This window comes from Papilio machaon, chromosome 25, assembly GCF_912999745.1.
Source record: "Papilio machaon chromosome 25, ilPapMach1.1, whole genome shotgun sequence".
Taxonomy (NCBI): domain Eukaryota; kingdom Metazoa; phylum Arthropoda; class Insecta; order Lepidoptera; family Papilionidae; genus Papilio; species Papilio machaon.
The window spans coordinates 5,390,790-5,406,919 of record NC_060010.1 but is presented as its reverse complement, the minus strand read 5'-3'; the positions used below and the strand labels follow the sequence as shown (position 1 = coordinate 5,406,919).

General features: G+C 35.4%; 1 protein-coding gene across 1 annotated transcript; it reads right to left on the bottom strand.

The window, feature by feature from the left end:
* Positions 1–940: 940 nt before the first annotated feature.
* Positions 941–6,569, bottom strand: LOC106721710 (serine protease gd). The gene is made up of 7 exons (XM_045684248.1): positions 6,179–6,569; positions 4,228–4,401; positions 3,672–3,903; positions 3,099–3,208; positions 2,400–2,570; positions 1,508–1,664; positions 941–1,215 (listed from the first exon to the last, which is right to left on the bottom strand). The coding sequence occupies exons 1-7, from the start codon at positions 6,416–6,418 to the stop codon at positions 989–991; spliced, it is 1,311 nt and encodes a 436-aa protein (XP_045540204.1). The 5' UTR covers positions 6,419–6,569; the 3' UTR covers positions 941–988.
* Positions 6,570–16,130: the final 9,561 nt, after the last annotated feature.

Here is a 16,130-nt window from a genome sequence, read left to right as displayed (position 1 = left end):
AATATTATAAATGCGAATGATTTAATGGATGTTTGTTAGAAGGTATCTCTAGAACGGTTTAGTGGATCTGGATGAAACTTTGCTTGGATATAGAACATAGTCTGGAAGAATACATAGGCTACTAGTTTTAATTCCGCTCTGACGGAGTCGCGGACGAAAGCTAGTTATGAATACAAGTGAAAACAGCAAATTTTGATTTCTACACCACTTTTAAGTTACTACTTTGAACCTCTTTAGATACAAGATTTAATGATTTTCCTCCTAAACAAATATGATTAAAAATCAAACACGTTTATTTATTCCATTTACAGTCTTTTTAATTTTTTTTTCTATCTCTACCTTTTTTTTTAATTTTTGTTGTTTTTAGATTCATTCAGATTCGACTGAAGTCAGGGTTGCCAGGTCGTCAAAACTACTAGCAGGACAGACCAGTCAGTTTGGCCGGACATTTGGGTAGAAAGGTCGGACACCCTGTGTTATTTAGAATTTTGTCTCAGGTACACTAATAGGTACACTCTCGTTTGGGAAATGTAAAAAGCCGGAAAACCGTTTATTTTGGCCGGACACGCAATCAAAAAGCCTACCTATGTCCGGCTTTATCCGGACGCCTGGCAACGCTAACTAAAGTGAACAGAATTGTAGAGTTATTTCAATAAAAAATATCTAAAAGATGTTTTGTTTTATGCTAAAGTAAGTAAATGGTACTTTTTCTTATGTCACCAACGCGTTGTATGAACTTCGTTATTTTATGATGTCACTTGGTGTGTCAACAAATCGTTGACTATTTCTCAATTGGTCATAGTTATAGCTTTATTTTAGTTAACAATTTAATTAATTAAATTGCATAATTTCAAATGAAAAATGTACGTAACGAAATGTACGAAACGAAACGAAATAACGGAATGTACGAAACGTATGTTCATAAATCTCAATATGAAATGTAAAAAAACATAACTAATAATAGCTATACTAGTTAAAATCTTCTATACTAAAACTGTTGCACATATTTCTCAATCCATTGTTTATACTTTGATACATCTGTGAAGACTACATATTGTGTTGGATCGCATATCCTTGCATCTCTCTTGGACACTGTCAGAGAAACAATACCCTTAAGGAACCAGGCGCCAGGTGAATTAGACCCGTTGTCGTGACGTATATCAGGAGTGAAGACAAAGAAACCACCGCCACTGTCTCCATTACAAGCAGATGTACCTAAAAATAATACAGTCAGCTCAACAAAGGGCTCGAGTATTCTTAAGTGACTACCACCCATAGTCAACCACGCTAGCTCATGACGGATTGACTTTAAACATCTTTTTCTTGGCAGATATGTGCAGGATGTATTGCTTTTTTCCTTCACTGCTAGATTATGTCAATAATTAATTTAAAAAAAAAAACAAGTCCGAAGTCAAGTTGACAGTCAGAATCTATGGGCAGCGGTAAAAAAAAGTATTAAGTAAAAGGAAGACTTAAAAAAAAGTATTTCTATTGTGGAAATTCTTACCGTTTCCCCAGCCTGCGCAGAATTTGTTATCGTTCAAAACCTTTGAGTAGAACAGTGGGTTGCTCTTAATGCACTTCTGTTCTTGTATTATTGGCATTGAAGCTTGACGGAGTTGTGATGAGAGTTCATTTGACTGGTCGAATCCCCATCCTACCACCTACACGAAGACATGAACATAATGAGAAAAACATTTTAGCCGACTTCAAAAAGAAGGAGGTTATTAATTCGACTGTATTTTTTTTCTATGTGTGTTACCGCGATGCTCCGCCCCTGGTGGTTCGGTTTTGATAAAAATTATTTTAATCGAAAGGAAGTGCTTGCAGATGGGTCCCATATTTTTGTTTTTTTTTACTATATAAATAGCTGCCACCTAACACCTTAAAAACCTGCATAAACCTACTTGCTATCCTGGATTGTAACCACCATAGGTAACAAACATCCATACATCCATCCATTCAAATATTCATATTTATAATATTAACAATGGTAGCAATGTTTCCTTTTGCTTAGTGATTTTGAGAAACAAACATTTCACTAAGGATTAGTTATAATCATTATTGAATTTATCAATATAATTTGGTTCTGCAAACGTTTAGTTTATGGTATATGCTATTCGACACTTATTAGAAAACGATCTAAGATGCTTCATAGACGCAGTTCAAATTTTGCGTACACACGTACGGTTAAACTGAACAATCCGTCTGTTCAGTAAAACACAGTGCTGTTAAAATTAGAGGTGTGTAGCCGACTTTACCGAGGTGATCATCGACGCCCATCGACGCCCACGGACATCCGCAATACTAAAGGAACTGCAAATGCGTTGATGGTCTTTGAGAAAGTAAAACGCTTAAGAAAAGTAGCTATTGTCTAATAATCTAAAGATAAAACTTACCGTGCCAAAAATTTCTTTGATAGGATATCTATTATGTGATTCCTCAGACCACAAGCAAGCAGGTTGAACGTAGTCAGTAAATGTAACTTCAGTCCTTAACTTCAGAAGTGCAATGTCGTTGTCCAAAGTAATTCGATATTTGAAATTTTCGTGTAAGATTACACTAAAAACCTGTAAAAGGAAAAAGATTAAGCATTACTGTATAAGGGGAGTCTGAAAATTTAAAGAATGAAAATATATTAGAAAAGAAACAAAAAGGTATAAGAAAGAAATTGATAGTAACATTACACCTGATAGAACATATAAGCCTGCACAAAACATCGTTATCTCGATTCTTCCAAGAAGATTAAGAGGGATGAAAATATGTTGTTGACGAGTGTTTCGGCTTTGGATAAATTTAACAAGAACGGGGATGCACATTTAAGGTGTTTTATTTTTGCGAGCATGTATAGTCCTTAAAAAGAACCTGTCAAAATCTAAAAAAAAGTCACTTTAACGCTAATGATATATAGTATTTGAAATGATTTTGAATCATAAAAAAATTCCACGAAATCCATACCTAGTTGTAGATTGCTAAATATCAAAATTGTACTAAATCTCTGAAAAAGCTAAACCGATTTTGACGGGACTTTCAGTTAAAGGTAGCTTATATGCGGGTGTAACGAACGACGGTGGACCGGTAGTTCAAAATAAACTTACTTCTTTCTCTTGTACGGCGACATCACCTCCGACGAGGTTATGTTTACCCAGAACTACATTCAAAGTCTCCGCTATAACTGTCTCGCCTCTAACTGAAGCGCAATGTGCAGCTAAAACATTATACAATTATCAATATCTCCTGCAAGAATTTCAATTTTCACATTAAAATCTCACAGTTACGGAGCAAAGATTGCAGTTTCTAAAGGTGTTTGTGGCTTTGTAATTCCAGACTCACTGAACGGATTTGAATGAAATTTGGAACAGAGATTTATTTTGGTCTGGAGTAGCGTTAGGGTGACTAAATCAGTTCTTCCATTAATTACACCTGGAAGAAGTCGCAGGCGATGGCTAGTTTGTTATTTCGTAGAATTGTAATTTATCGCCGATCTACTAATGAGATAGTATTGCCGGTGCTTGATAGTAAGACTAGATTTCTAGGACCCCGTATAATCATAAGAATATTCTACGTACGCCTGTCTTTTGTGAGATCGTGGTTTACGGTTGATCATCGTGGTGATCGGCTGTGATGATGAATGAGATGGTTTTTTTTTTAATTTTGTGATTTATTCTTACCAGTCAATACAAAGTTCTTGGACAATAAAGTTCCACCACAGATGTATTTGATTTCTCTTTTATAAAGTCTATATATGGCGACATGCCACGGCCAGTCCCCAGCCTTGGTGGCCTCTCCTTCGACAATTAGTTCTGTGTGTAAAACCTTCCTTCTGCCACAAGTACCGCCACCGACTAGTTCAGTTACAGTATTATCATCACCTGAACTTTTGACGAACTTTTTCAAATAACCCTACAAAATAAGAGCATTAAAAATGTATTTTTTTTTCTTATTGTCTTTACTTTATTTTTGGTGAAAGGTGAACTATTTTGGAATTTTACATTATACCTTTTGAATTAGAACTTGAATGGCTTTTGACGAAATGTTAAAAAAGAAAATTTGAATTTCAATGCAATTTTGGTTGAAGCCTTTAATACTTTTTTTATCAAAATGATCTCATGCTATTTAAAGAAGATATGTAAGTTTTTATTTAAAAAACGTCTTTACCAAATAGAGAATGATTTACATTTTTGTATGATTATTCAAAAGTATAAATTTAAATATTACTGAACTCACCTTTTTTGGATTGGCGCACAATTCCACTGAGTTTAATTTTATACTTTGAAAATATGGAAGTCCGCCTGACGGTGGACCTTTTACTGCGAACGAAATCGTGTTAGTCATATTCGTTATTCTTATGTTAAAACTATCTGGGCCATAGACACTTAGTCTGCCTTTATCTTTGTCTGCCTGAAAATAAAATGTATTACAAGATCAATAAATAATGTACAAAAAGTAAACAATTGACTACGGAAGTTTAAAATAATAAAAAAAAATCGTAAAACTGTGAACTGTAAAACTAAATGAAATGCGATGGCGCTTTGTAAATACTGACATTGTTTGTTTGTACACGCTTATGTCAGTGATTAAAAAATGGATTTGAAAAACTGTTTTTGTACTTGCAAGTCCATAGGTTCCTGTATTATAGCGTATAGGTTGTTAAACATCACGCTATAATACATAGGAACCGAGCAGAAAGAAAAATATAGACCACGAAATCGTATAGCCACTAATCTAAGTATACCTTATTTAAAAGAGGAATTTAACCGCAAAACAATCGTATTCAAACATATTGTTATCTCAGTTTTTGAAAGAGAATAAAAGGGACGATAATATATTACACAAGTTTTTCAAACAAGTAAACTCTGTCAAGGCATTTTTACATAATATGTTTTAATAGATTATGTACTTCACATATTGTACCAACGTATGAAAATCAGCTATGTTTTTGTAAGCATGTATTGATTAACCTTTTGATTTTCCCCATTCTACGAGTATATGAAAATGTAAATAAGGTAATTTAGTTGATTATATATTATTGTTATTATTAATCATTCAAATTTTACTAATATTATAAATGCGAATGTTTAGATGGATGTTTGTTTGAAGGTATCTCCAGAACGGCTCAACGGATTTTAATGAAATTTGGCATAGATGTAGATCATCATGTCGAAGAACACATAAGCTACTTATTAAGTTTTTTTTTTAACTGAGCGCGTACGGAGTCGCGGGCGACAATTAGTTTTAAAAGAAATGATGATAATAATTATCATTTAAATGTTTCTACAGTGGAACTGCAACTTTATTACGGTATTTAGTTAGTCTTAAAAGGAATAATATGCATTCACTTTATACGTTGTAGCGTTTGGTATCAATAATTATAGTTCTTTGACCTCGAAAGTTGAGATAACTTCGAACATTTAGAGGAATTACTTACACCTTAGTGATTGATTAACATTGTTGGAAAAGTTAACGAGAGTTTGAATGAATTTTGTTTCTTGATGTTCATGTTCAAGAAACTGAACGTTAGATGTTCAATTCTTTGGCATTTCAGTTCCAAACATATTATCTTATTTCTTTCGAGGAGAATGAGAACAAGAGATTATTTTTTATTTGATTAGGTGCAAAGAGGGAGTTGGTCCGTTAATAAAACGACGTCACCGACGCGCGTGAACATGGCAACACCAGAGGAACTGCTTTTTATCTATTACCTGCGATAAGGCGCGGTTGGGCGACCGTCGTTTTGGACAGAAAGTGGCGCCACGATCTGTGAATTACACAGTCTCACGTAACCCTGTTAATCCCCTCCCCTAAAGGCATGGCAACGATAGAATCGGCACTAACTATGTAATATTATGGCTTTTTGAGCAATTTAATACTAGCCCTAATACCTAATAATAATATATATGAATGCCCTAATAATAGAATAACTTAATATCGCCCGCGACTCCGTCCGTGCGGAATTAAAAAAAAGCGTAATAAGTAGCCTATGAGTTCTTCCAGACTATGTTCTACATATGTGCCAAATTTCATCAAGATCCGTAGAGCCGTTCCGGAGATATCTTCAAACAAACATACATCCATCTAAACATTCGCATTTATAATATTAGTAATATGTATTAATTTCTGAACAAAGATAACAAGTAAACAATTCTACATTATTAAAATCTATAAACAAATAACTTACCAGTTTTAAAATAGCATCCGAATCAGTTTGTATGTCAATTTCCGAAAACGCTGGTATATATTTATCAATTAATACACTGTATACATTATTCTTGCCCTCAGGTAAACCGGGCTCAAATGATATGATAATATCTTTAACATTTTTACATGGATATGCATGAATCAAAGGATTCCCAACAAACTTCCAATTACCCTGACAAGCAATCTCTTTAATAACAAAGAGAAATATAACACTCTTCATATTAACCTTAATAAATATACTACACTTGTAATCTTCTTGATACTTTATCACAATTGACTACATTCCCAATAAGGATAAGTTTAAGAGTAGAATAACTTGTTTTTGAAAACTAAATTACCAATTAAAAATGTCTTTGTATAACAAAACTTGAGCGAACTGAGTTAAAAGAATGAATGACACAAAATTCTTGTGTACGAAGACACTGTTATGTTGCTTTTTATAAAATAACTCAGACATTTTCAAATATTTCCATTAATGTGCAATTTCCTAATGCATATAAACAAAATATAACAGATTTAACAAAAAATATTGTGATGACATAAAATAACGAAACGTAGACAAAACACAGTTTCAATATTATTCGAATATGTATATGATTTTTTGAAGTTTTTTTTCAAAATGACTAACAAAAATAATTAAAAACTAACTGCAACATAACGTAACGTTGACGAGGAAAACGTGTTGTAAATTTAATTCCATAAACGTACAAAACAAAATGAATCTTATTACAATTTGTTTATAGAACAATTTACATTGTTTAAATATATAGCAGTCATTTATAATGCGCTTTTAAAAAAAAATCACGTATGATGTTTGTATAAAGTTACAAGTATTTTTTTTAAACTTAATTGATTATAACTCTTTTCAAATATCTTGGTGGCTCAAGGTTATCAGCGAGCTCCGCAATGCCCTCCCCCCGTATACCGCTATGCCCCGTTATATATTAAATTGTTTTCTGCGCAGCGATTCGCACAAAGTTAAGAGTCTCCAAGATATTTGGAAAACAAGAATATCTTTGTCCCGAATTTCGCTCAAGTCAATAATAAGAATACTTTTAGCGCATTTGAATAAAAACCAAATGTGAAATTACCGCTGCAACGAAATAAACGCATGCACTAAGCCATTGTAATGCCATTGACCTCATATTCCTGCAATAGCCCATACCGGACAGGCTATAAGCCGTGGTATTTTGTGCCTAAATGATTTTCGCCATTTTGGCGTTGACGGTAGCGTTATAGTATAACAGGGATAACTGGGCCGGTGAGAGAGGCGCTACTATAGCGGTAACTTCTATCAGAAAACATAAAACCTATTATAGCACAAAAAATGCCATAAAAAATACAACACAGCTATTAACAAATGGATCTTGTTACACTTTTTTGATATTGACAAATTAGTAGCTAGTAACAAAATAATATAGTTAGCTGTCTTAATTAAGTTCGACTTACGTCCACCGGGACAGATAGCCTTATCGGTCTATTGTTAGGAAATATAATCTTTTTACGTATGTCTCATAATGACTTGATCAGTTCTGTGGAGTAAATTTCTCTCAATAAATCCACATTGAGATACTTAAAGATCGCTGAATTTCGTCATCGAACTACCCGACAGACCGCCAGGTACTATACCATCTGGATGGCTGGTATTCCACAACAGTGCGGTTCTCGCGAAATTTTTTGTCGCGCACGGCCGCGTTGTGAATTGGTCTGTCCTCGGCGGTATTTTCAAACCAGTACGACTTAGGGTCCTTCAAGAAGCGAGCATATATCTTTCTTAAAGGCCGGCAACGCATCTGCAATTCTTCTAGTGTTGCGGATGTCCATGGGCGTCGATGATCACTTTGGTGTTCCCGCCGTTCGTTTGCCCCATTCTCCTATATATAAAAAAAAAAAAAAACTTGAGTTAGGTAGTTAATCTGTTCTCTAGTTAAATAGCAAAAATAAAAATTCCATTTATATCAAAACAAACAAGTAAACGTACAAAGAAGTTAAATGAAATGATACCATACCCGCTCACCTTTGCTTTGTTTCAAAAATGTGGTTTTTACCTTTGTCTTTTTCCACACATAAAAAGAACCTTTGTTTTACCACAGAGGAAAAAAGCGGCTGTAATTTTAAGACACATTCGGAATACACTGTCTGTTTTAATAAAGTCTATTTTATCTGTGGACATGTCTCTGGCTATTTATTTAATTGTTCCCATGTACGAAATACCAATTTATTGTTATCTTTTTTATTTCTAAGGGAATAATAGTAATGGATATATTTTGTAGAGGTGTGAAAACTCAATTTGTCACATTATCGGTAGAAATTCTTTCTCCTTTTATTACACAGCTTGTAATATTACCTATACTTATTAGTATTTCTAGCATTATATATTTTCGTTGCTTCCTTAAATATTTTAAGAAAGAATTTTATTTTTTACGGTGAAGAATAACATCGTGATGCATCTTGCATAGAGCAGTACTTGCACTACTGTAATTGAAAACTGCACTACAAATATTAAGCTCGACTTGACTTGACTTTTGGCAGCGTTGACGCTTGGTTGAAGTTAGGTTATAAACTTGTTTCGTTTCTTTTATATTGCTGATTATTTCTTATTGAGACTGTAATATTTGTGTTGTCGTGTTTGTGTTGGTTGTGGGTATTTTTTTTAAGGTAAGTGTATGTAGTTAGATTTAAGTTTAAGGTAAAGATGAGTGCTATGGATGCCCCCGATAAGGGGGCTGATCAGGCAGTTCAACAAAAGCAGGCATTAAAAAGACCAGCAGTAGATACAAGAGCAGACTCTAAAAAAACAACATCCCCTTCTGGTTCGATCCAGTCTGTTTTTACAAAACCCGGTTTCGAAAATGATGCTGACATACAATATAGTGAGAGTGACAAGGGCCCGTACACAGTGTTTGTCTCCCGTAAAGAAACAGACCCTTCATCTGGTTCCTCTTTAAAAACTTTAAGAGTAGCACAGCTCTTACATAAACATAATGTACCTGATATTGCTGAAGGTGGTATAAAGGAAACTGGCAGAAATAAAATATCGGTTACTTTTAATAAACCACAAAGTGCTAATGCTTTCCTGAAAAATCCCGTTCTCGAGAATAGCAATTTGGTTGGTCATATACCCCGCTTCCACATCTTCCGCTTAGGCGTTGTTCGGAATATACCCACAGAGTGGACACTAGAAGAGCTTTTATCTGGAATATCTACCCCTCCCAATTTTGGTGAAGTAATTAGAGCTAGAAGGCTCAATTTCAAATCAAGGAGAGAGGATTCTGTAACATGGGTCCCCTCTACTACAGTAGTTTTAACATTTACTGGCCAACGCCTCCCTGATAAGATTTTTTGTTTTAATGCTTCCCTTCCAGTTTCATTATATCATCTTCCCACTATTCAATGCCGCAACTGCTGCAGGTTCGGTCATATTGCTAAACAATGTAGGTCAAAGCCTCGATGCTTCCGTTGCGCTCAGCCCCATTCAGGGGAGAGCTGTTCAATTCCGGATTCTTCTTCATCCTGTTTTCTTTGCCATGGTGGCAGACATATGGCCACTGATTCTAAATGCCCTGAGCACTCTAGACAGAAGTCTATCAAGATGCTTATGTCAGAAGAAAATATATCTTATTTAGAGGCATCTAAAAGATTTCCCCAAGTTAGGCCCCTTTATGCAGATATTGCTGCAACTCCCACTTCAGTTTCACACCAAACTTCTGCTTTCTCTCCTCTCAATACCACATCAAACCCTGCCTCTAGATCCTACAACAAAACTGTGTTTCTCCCCCCCAGACCTAAACCTGTGTTGAGCAAATCTTATGATTTTGTCTCACACAACTCTATTATCCAAACACCAAAATCCTGTCAATCCAATGGCTGTGCTCTAGATCCCTGCCCTGACTCCCCCCCTGTCCCTACTCCTAATGATAACCTTGTCGAATTACTACTTTGCTCTTTAATTAATATGTTTTCAAAATTGTCAGACTCTCCACTACCGTCCAATGTCTCTGCCCTTGCAGATAAGCTTTTTGCTATCCTTTCTAAAAATAACCAGCAAATTCCCCCCTCAAATTCTCCAATAGAATTGTAGAAGTATCCGCAGTAAAAAACACGAAATTTGTCATCTTATAGACCAATATAAACCCATTATTTTTGCTGTCTCAGAGACGTGGCTTTATCCGAATTCCCACTTTAGGGTTCCGGGCTTCTCATGTCTTCGGGACGACAGAGATGATGGCAGGGCGGGATGCGCCCTTTTGATCAGTAGATCTATTACTTTTTCCCAGATTAACATCTCCCCCCATAACCCAGGCTTAAATATTGTAGCAGTTAAAGTTTTAAATATTTCCATTATTTCAGTCTATATCCCTCATCCCAGTATAAATCTTATTGCTGAACTACAATCCATCCTGACATCCATCCCCAGACCATTTTTAATATTAGGAGATTTTAATTGCCATCACTCTATGTGGGGATCCCACTATAATGATCCTTATTCATCATCCTTGATAGATCTGATGGATGATATTGGCCTTTGTGTTCTAAATGATGGATCGCCTACACGAAGAGCTTCCCCCCTACAGAATATTAGTATACCAGATCTTTCTTTGGCATCCCCGACACTGGTCCCCTATCTAGCATGGTCTGTCCTTCCTAACACGTTCGGAAGCGACCATTTCCCCATTCTGATTTCCATTCTTCAATCTTCTATACCAAATGTATCCTTCACTCCTCTCCGAAAACATCGCACGTCCCATGCAAATTGGAATATGTTTTCTGATATAATTAATAAAGAAATTTCCTCCCTTCCGGAGGTTACCCCCTCTAATCACCTTTCAGTTTATAACGACTACATTTCCATGCTTATGAAGGCGGCCGACAACTCTATCCCTCTCAAAAATTCCGCTAGGAAGGCTATTGGTTCTCCTCCATGGTGGGATTCAGAATGCACAGAAAGTATTCGTCTTCGCAAAAAAGCTGAATATAGGTATGCATCCAATTTTACAATGGAGAACTTTCTGATTTTAAAAAAGGTCACTGCCCGCACTCGCAGACTATTGGCTACGAAAAAGCGCTTGGGATGGCAAAGATTCTGCGAATCTCTCTCCCCCCGCACCTCTCCATCTCTGGTATGGAAAAAAATCAGGGCTTATCGTATGTCAGCTTCCGATTCTAATATATCTTCTAATGATTCAAGCACATGGTTAGAAATCTTTTTTAATAATTTGGCCCCTCCCTTTGTTCCGGAATTTGGCAATTTCCCCACTCCTCTTCCTCCTTCTTCTGATAGAATGAATGATACTTTTTCCTTATCGGAGCTCTCGTGTGCTTTGGATCATTTACGTGATTCCTCTCCAGGTATCGATGGCATACCTTATTCCTTTGTGCGTAAATCCCCTGACTCATCCAAAATCGTACTCCTGAACATTATTAATACTATTTTTATCACTGGCATCGTTCCCGACTCTTGGATAACTCAAATTATAATCCCTATTTTAAAACCTGGCAAAGACCCTCAGGACTCATCCTCCTACAGACCCATAGCTCTCTCTACCATCCTTGCCAAGATTATGGAAAATCTCGTTAAAAACAGATTGGAGTGGCTTCTCGAAAACCGCAATATACTGCCTAACAATCAATTCGGTTTTAGAAAAGGCAAAGGTTGTCTGGATAGCTTAAGCATACTTACCTCTGAAATTCGTCTAGCATTTAGCCGTAATGAACATGTGTTAGGTGCATTTTTAGACATTTCATCTGCTTATGATAGTGTGTCACTTCCCTTACTCAGGCAGAAAATGCTACAGCTGAGTATTCCCGAGAGGTTGATCAATTTTATTTGCAACTTGTTAATGTCTCGCTCTATCTCTGTCCGCCACTATAACACTGTCCTCCCTCCGCGGTTGGTATGGAAGGGTCTACCTCAAGGGTCCGTCCTGAGCCCTCTGTTGTATAATATCTATACTTTCGATTTGGACTCTTCCGTGAATTCATTTTGCAAAATTCTACAATATGCTGACGATATTGCTTTATACTCTGTATCATCATCTATAAACGAAGCCACAACCCGCATAAACACTGCCCTATCTTACTTAAATGATTATCTTCTGACCCACAATCTCTCTCTTTCCGTTTCAAAATGTAGTGCAGTTCTATTCTCTCGTAAACGGAATGCCCCTCCAGTAGCTGTCCACGTCGATAATAACCCTATTTGTATGAAGGATACTGTCAAATTCTTGGGTGTCATACTTGATTGCAAACTTTCAGGACGATATCATTTAGAACATATAATTAAAAAATGTGAAAAAGGCGTAAACATCTTGAGAGCGCTTACCGGGATTCGTTGGGGCTCCCATCCGGCCACTTTAAAGCTTTTATATGACGCGATCATTCGTAGTCACTTCGATTATGGCGGTTTTCTTCTCGATCCCTGTAATAAAATCGCTCTGGCCAAATTAGATAAGATTCAATCTAGATGCTTAAGACTGATAACTGGTGCAATGAAATGCTCCCCAGTCAATGCCCTTCAAGTAGAATGTCTAGATCCCCCCTTATATTTACGTAGACAATTTCTATCTGATAGATTCTTTTGTAGAATAGTCCAAATTAAATCACATCCTCTTCTTCGCGTCTTAAAGGTTCTCTCCCGATCAATTTCAACCTCCAACTATTGGTCCCACAAGGACCCCCCACTGCTCATTAACTCCTTTAATAAATATATAGCTCCCTCCTCCCCAATAGAACAAAGTGTTTTAAACCCGGTTTTTGAAACCCAATTTGACGCCCTTATTCATAATCCCAAAATTATTCTAAATTTTGGAATTGACAAAGACAGTCTTGCGGCTAACCATAAATTCAATTGTATTTTGGATAGGGACTGGCCCCAATGGCATACAATATTTACTGATGCTTCAAAATCATCTCCTGATAGTGCTGTAGGGGCAGCTGTTTGGTTTCCCAAATTCAAAATTGTTTTAAGCTATAAATGTCCCCCATCAACCTCCATTTTTACGGCAGAAGCAATAGCATTGTTAGAAGCCATTTCTTTTGTCGAATCGCACAAACTAAACAAAACTATAATTTTTTCGGACTCACTAAGCTGCCTTAGAGACATTTTAAAAAGTCCTTTCCGTGCTCGTGACAATTGTAGCATCACACTTAAAATTAAACAACTTCTATACAAATGCCACTGTTCCGGTATTGAAATTGTCTTGGCTTGGATCCCCAGCCACTCGGGTATCAGTGGTAATGAGACAGTGGACTCATGTGCAAAGGCCGCCGTTCAATATGGCTGCGACACTTACAGATCTTGCCTCCCCCGAGACTTGCGTATCTCTGCTAAGTCGTCTTTACTAAACACTTGGAATAATATCTGGCAAAGATCTAGTCAATCAAAAGGTAAATTCTTTGGGTCGATTCAACCTTTTATTCCCTCCAAACCATGGTATCTTAAACATGGGAATATTAACAAATATACAATATCAGTAATAACCCGATTACGACTGGGCTTTGTTGCTACACCAGTCTTCCTGGCCAAAATTCGTATTCGTGACCATTCCTTATGTGAGTGTGGTATGGGCGAGGGATCCTTAGAACATATTTTTTTTAATTGTCCGAAACTTAAAATTCAATTGTATGACATACTTCCTCCTCGAATCCCCAGACCCATTAACATCCCATTCCTGCTAACCCTGGTTCACACACCACTGGTTAAGGTTTTATTTAAATTCTTAAATACTAATAATATTAAACTATAAATAACCGTATACTTGATATCTTAATTTTTATTAACCCACTAACAATTGTGTTGTCCTTTTTCAGTGTCTCAACTGTCATTATCAGCTACCGGTCATTTGTCGGAGCATACCGAACCTCGTTACCTTGATTGTCTCTTGCTAATTAATATTTTGATCACACGCACTTTACACTTTCATTTATCTTCAACCTTGACGTTGGCGAAATCATCGAAATAAAAACGATGGGGTCCACTATTAATTAAAAGAAGAAGAAGAAGAAGAAGAAGCTCAAAGTATGTTTATTCAGGTTGTAAAATACAAAGAAACAAAAGAAATCAGCTTTAAGTAAATAACTTTTACTGTTATTACTTTTTTTCGTTTTTAAAAAGGTTAATGTTTCTGGTTTCTTTCTTGGTTCAAGCATAAATACCTCATTAAGTAATGTCGTGAAATTTTTGTTTGGCATTTTTAAATTAGAATTTTGTTTATTTTATTGAATTACTAGCTGTCGCCCGCGACTCCGTCCGCGCGCAGTTAAAAAAAAAAATGAAAAATAGATGTTGGCCGATTCTCAGACCTACTGAATATGCTCACAAAATTTCATGAGAATCGGTCAAGCCGTTTCGGAGGAGTACGGTGACGAAAACTGTGACACGAGAATTTTATATATTAGATTCAACCATCATCGTGGTTTTAAAAAGATATTAATTAATTCAGAGAAACCCACTGCACTAAGGAACATGACTCCAATGCCACTTTAACTCTTCGAAATCAGTTTAGCACAGTCGGGCAAAATAAACAAATTGCTAATTAATTCTATATGAGAGGTCATTAGACAATATTAACCTTACAGTTACACATTACTCATAAGTATATCATTTATTAGCGGAATAAATGAATATTTTCCTGTTACGATATAATACATTATATTCATATTAGACTTTGTACATAAATGAATAAACTTTGCGTAATTATTTCTGTTATTATGTAGGCAAATATTAATTAAAGATTTTTCTAAATTCATCCAATAAAAGCGGTATTAGTATCTGTCGTCCGCGACACCGTTCGCGCGGGATTAAAGAAAACTTAATAGGTAGCTTATGTGTTCACCCAGACTATGCTCGATATCTATGCCAAATTTCATCAAGATCCTTTGAGCCGTACCAGAGATACCTTCTGACAAACATCCATCCATCCATCCATTCATCCAAACATTCGCATTTATAATATTAGTAAGATTATTAAGATAGAAGGGGTTTGTATGAAGTCCTATTTGAGATACAGAAGACTTTCTTACATTAAAATAACTTAAAAATTGACGTCAATTCTTTTACAATACAAATAATTGATTAACTATTTTTTTAATTAATAAAACAAGCGGGCGAAGTCACGGAATTTCAACGTGAAAATTTATCAGTAAAATTGCTAAATAAATACAAATGATACCAAGGCCCATAATTTTTAGCAGTAATATAAATAAAGATCATAAAACGGGAACCAATAAACGATCATCCGAGCGGCAAGAGATTGTTTGACCGGTTTTGAGTTCTGATGTGCTGAAAGTATGGAATAAGACTTCTGTATTTAGTATTTATTTCTATAAATGCATTGAAGTGAAACATTTATTTAATTTTTTTATTTATTTAATTTTTATACTCATCCATTTGCAATAATATTTTTTTTTATTTATTGATTTATATTTTAATTAGAATTATTTGATGTCAAAGTAAAAAGAAAACCGAACGAAATGATCTAAAAGGCGTGATTTTTAATTTCATTTTTGTTTTTTAATATACTGTTTTTTTCGTCGTAGAGGAACAGAGGAATGTTTTTTATTGCATAGATAAAGTACTAGAGTATTTATTTAAGGACCTAACAAAGTGATTAATTTAAGTGTACAAAGTGATTAAAAAATATTTAATTGTAGTATCTTTATAAAGGAAAATATTTTCTATACTTTTTACGGATACAAAGTTTTAAATTCAGACCAGAGTCGAAGTAAAAGGCAAGAGAAATATTCAAATTAAACGTCTGCCGCACGGTGACTACACCACTAGAGTTCATTAAGTTCTCTTAAGTCGATTCCCCAGACTGGGAGATAATAGTTTTGATGAAGGAAACGTTTAATTTTTCTAGCCTTTGAAAAGAAAAGTAACTATCTAATTATTTTGTCTATATCTTTTAATAATGAACTAGCTTTTGCCAGTG

Bases quoted from the DNA above. Each gene is read 5' to 3' on its own strand.
- LOC106721710 (XM_045684248.1), bottom strand. From the start codon at position 6,418: ATGAAGAGTGTTATATTTCTCTTTGTTATTAAAGAGATTGCTTGTCAG. The intron at 3,209-3,671 runs GTAAGAATAAAT...ATAATGTTTTAG, and splicing joins CAAGAACTTTGTATTGACTG to CTGCACATTGCGCTTCAGTT. The intron at 2,571-3,098 runs GTAAGTTTATTT...TTCCTTTTACAG, and splicing joins TCGCCGTACAAGAGAAAGAA to GTTTTTAGTGTAATCTTACA.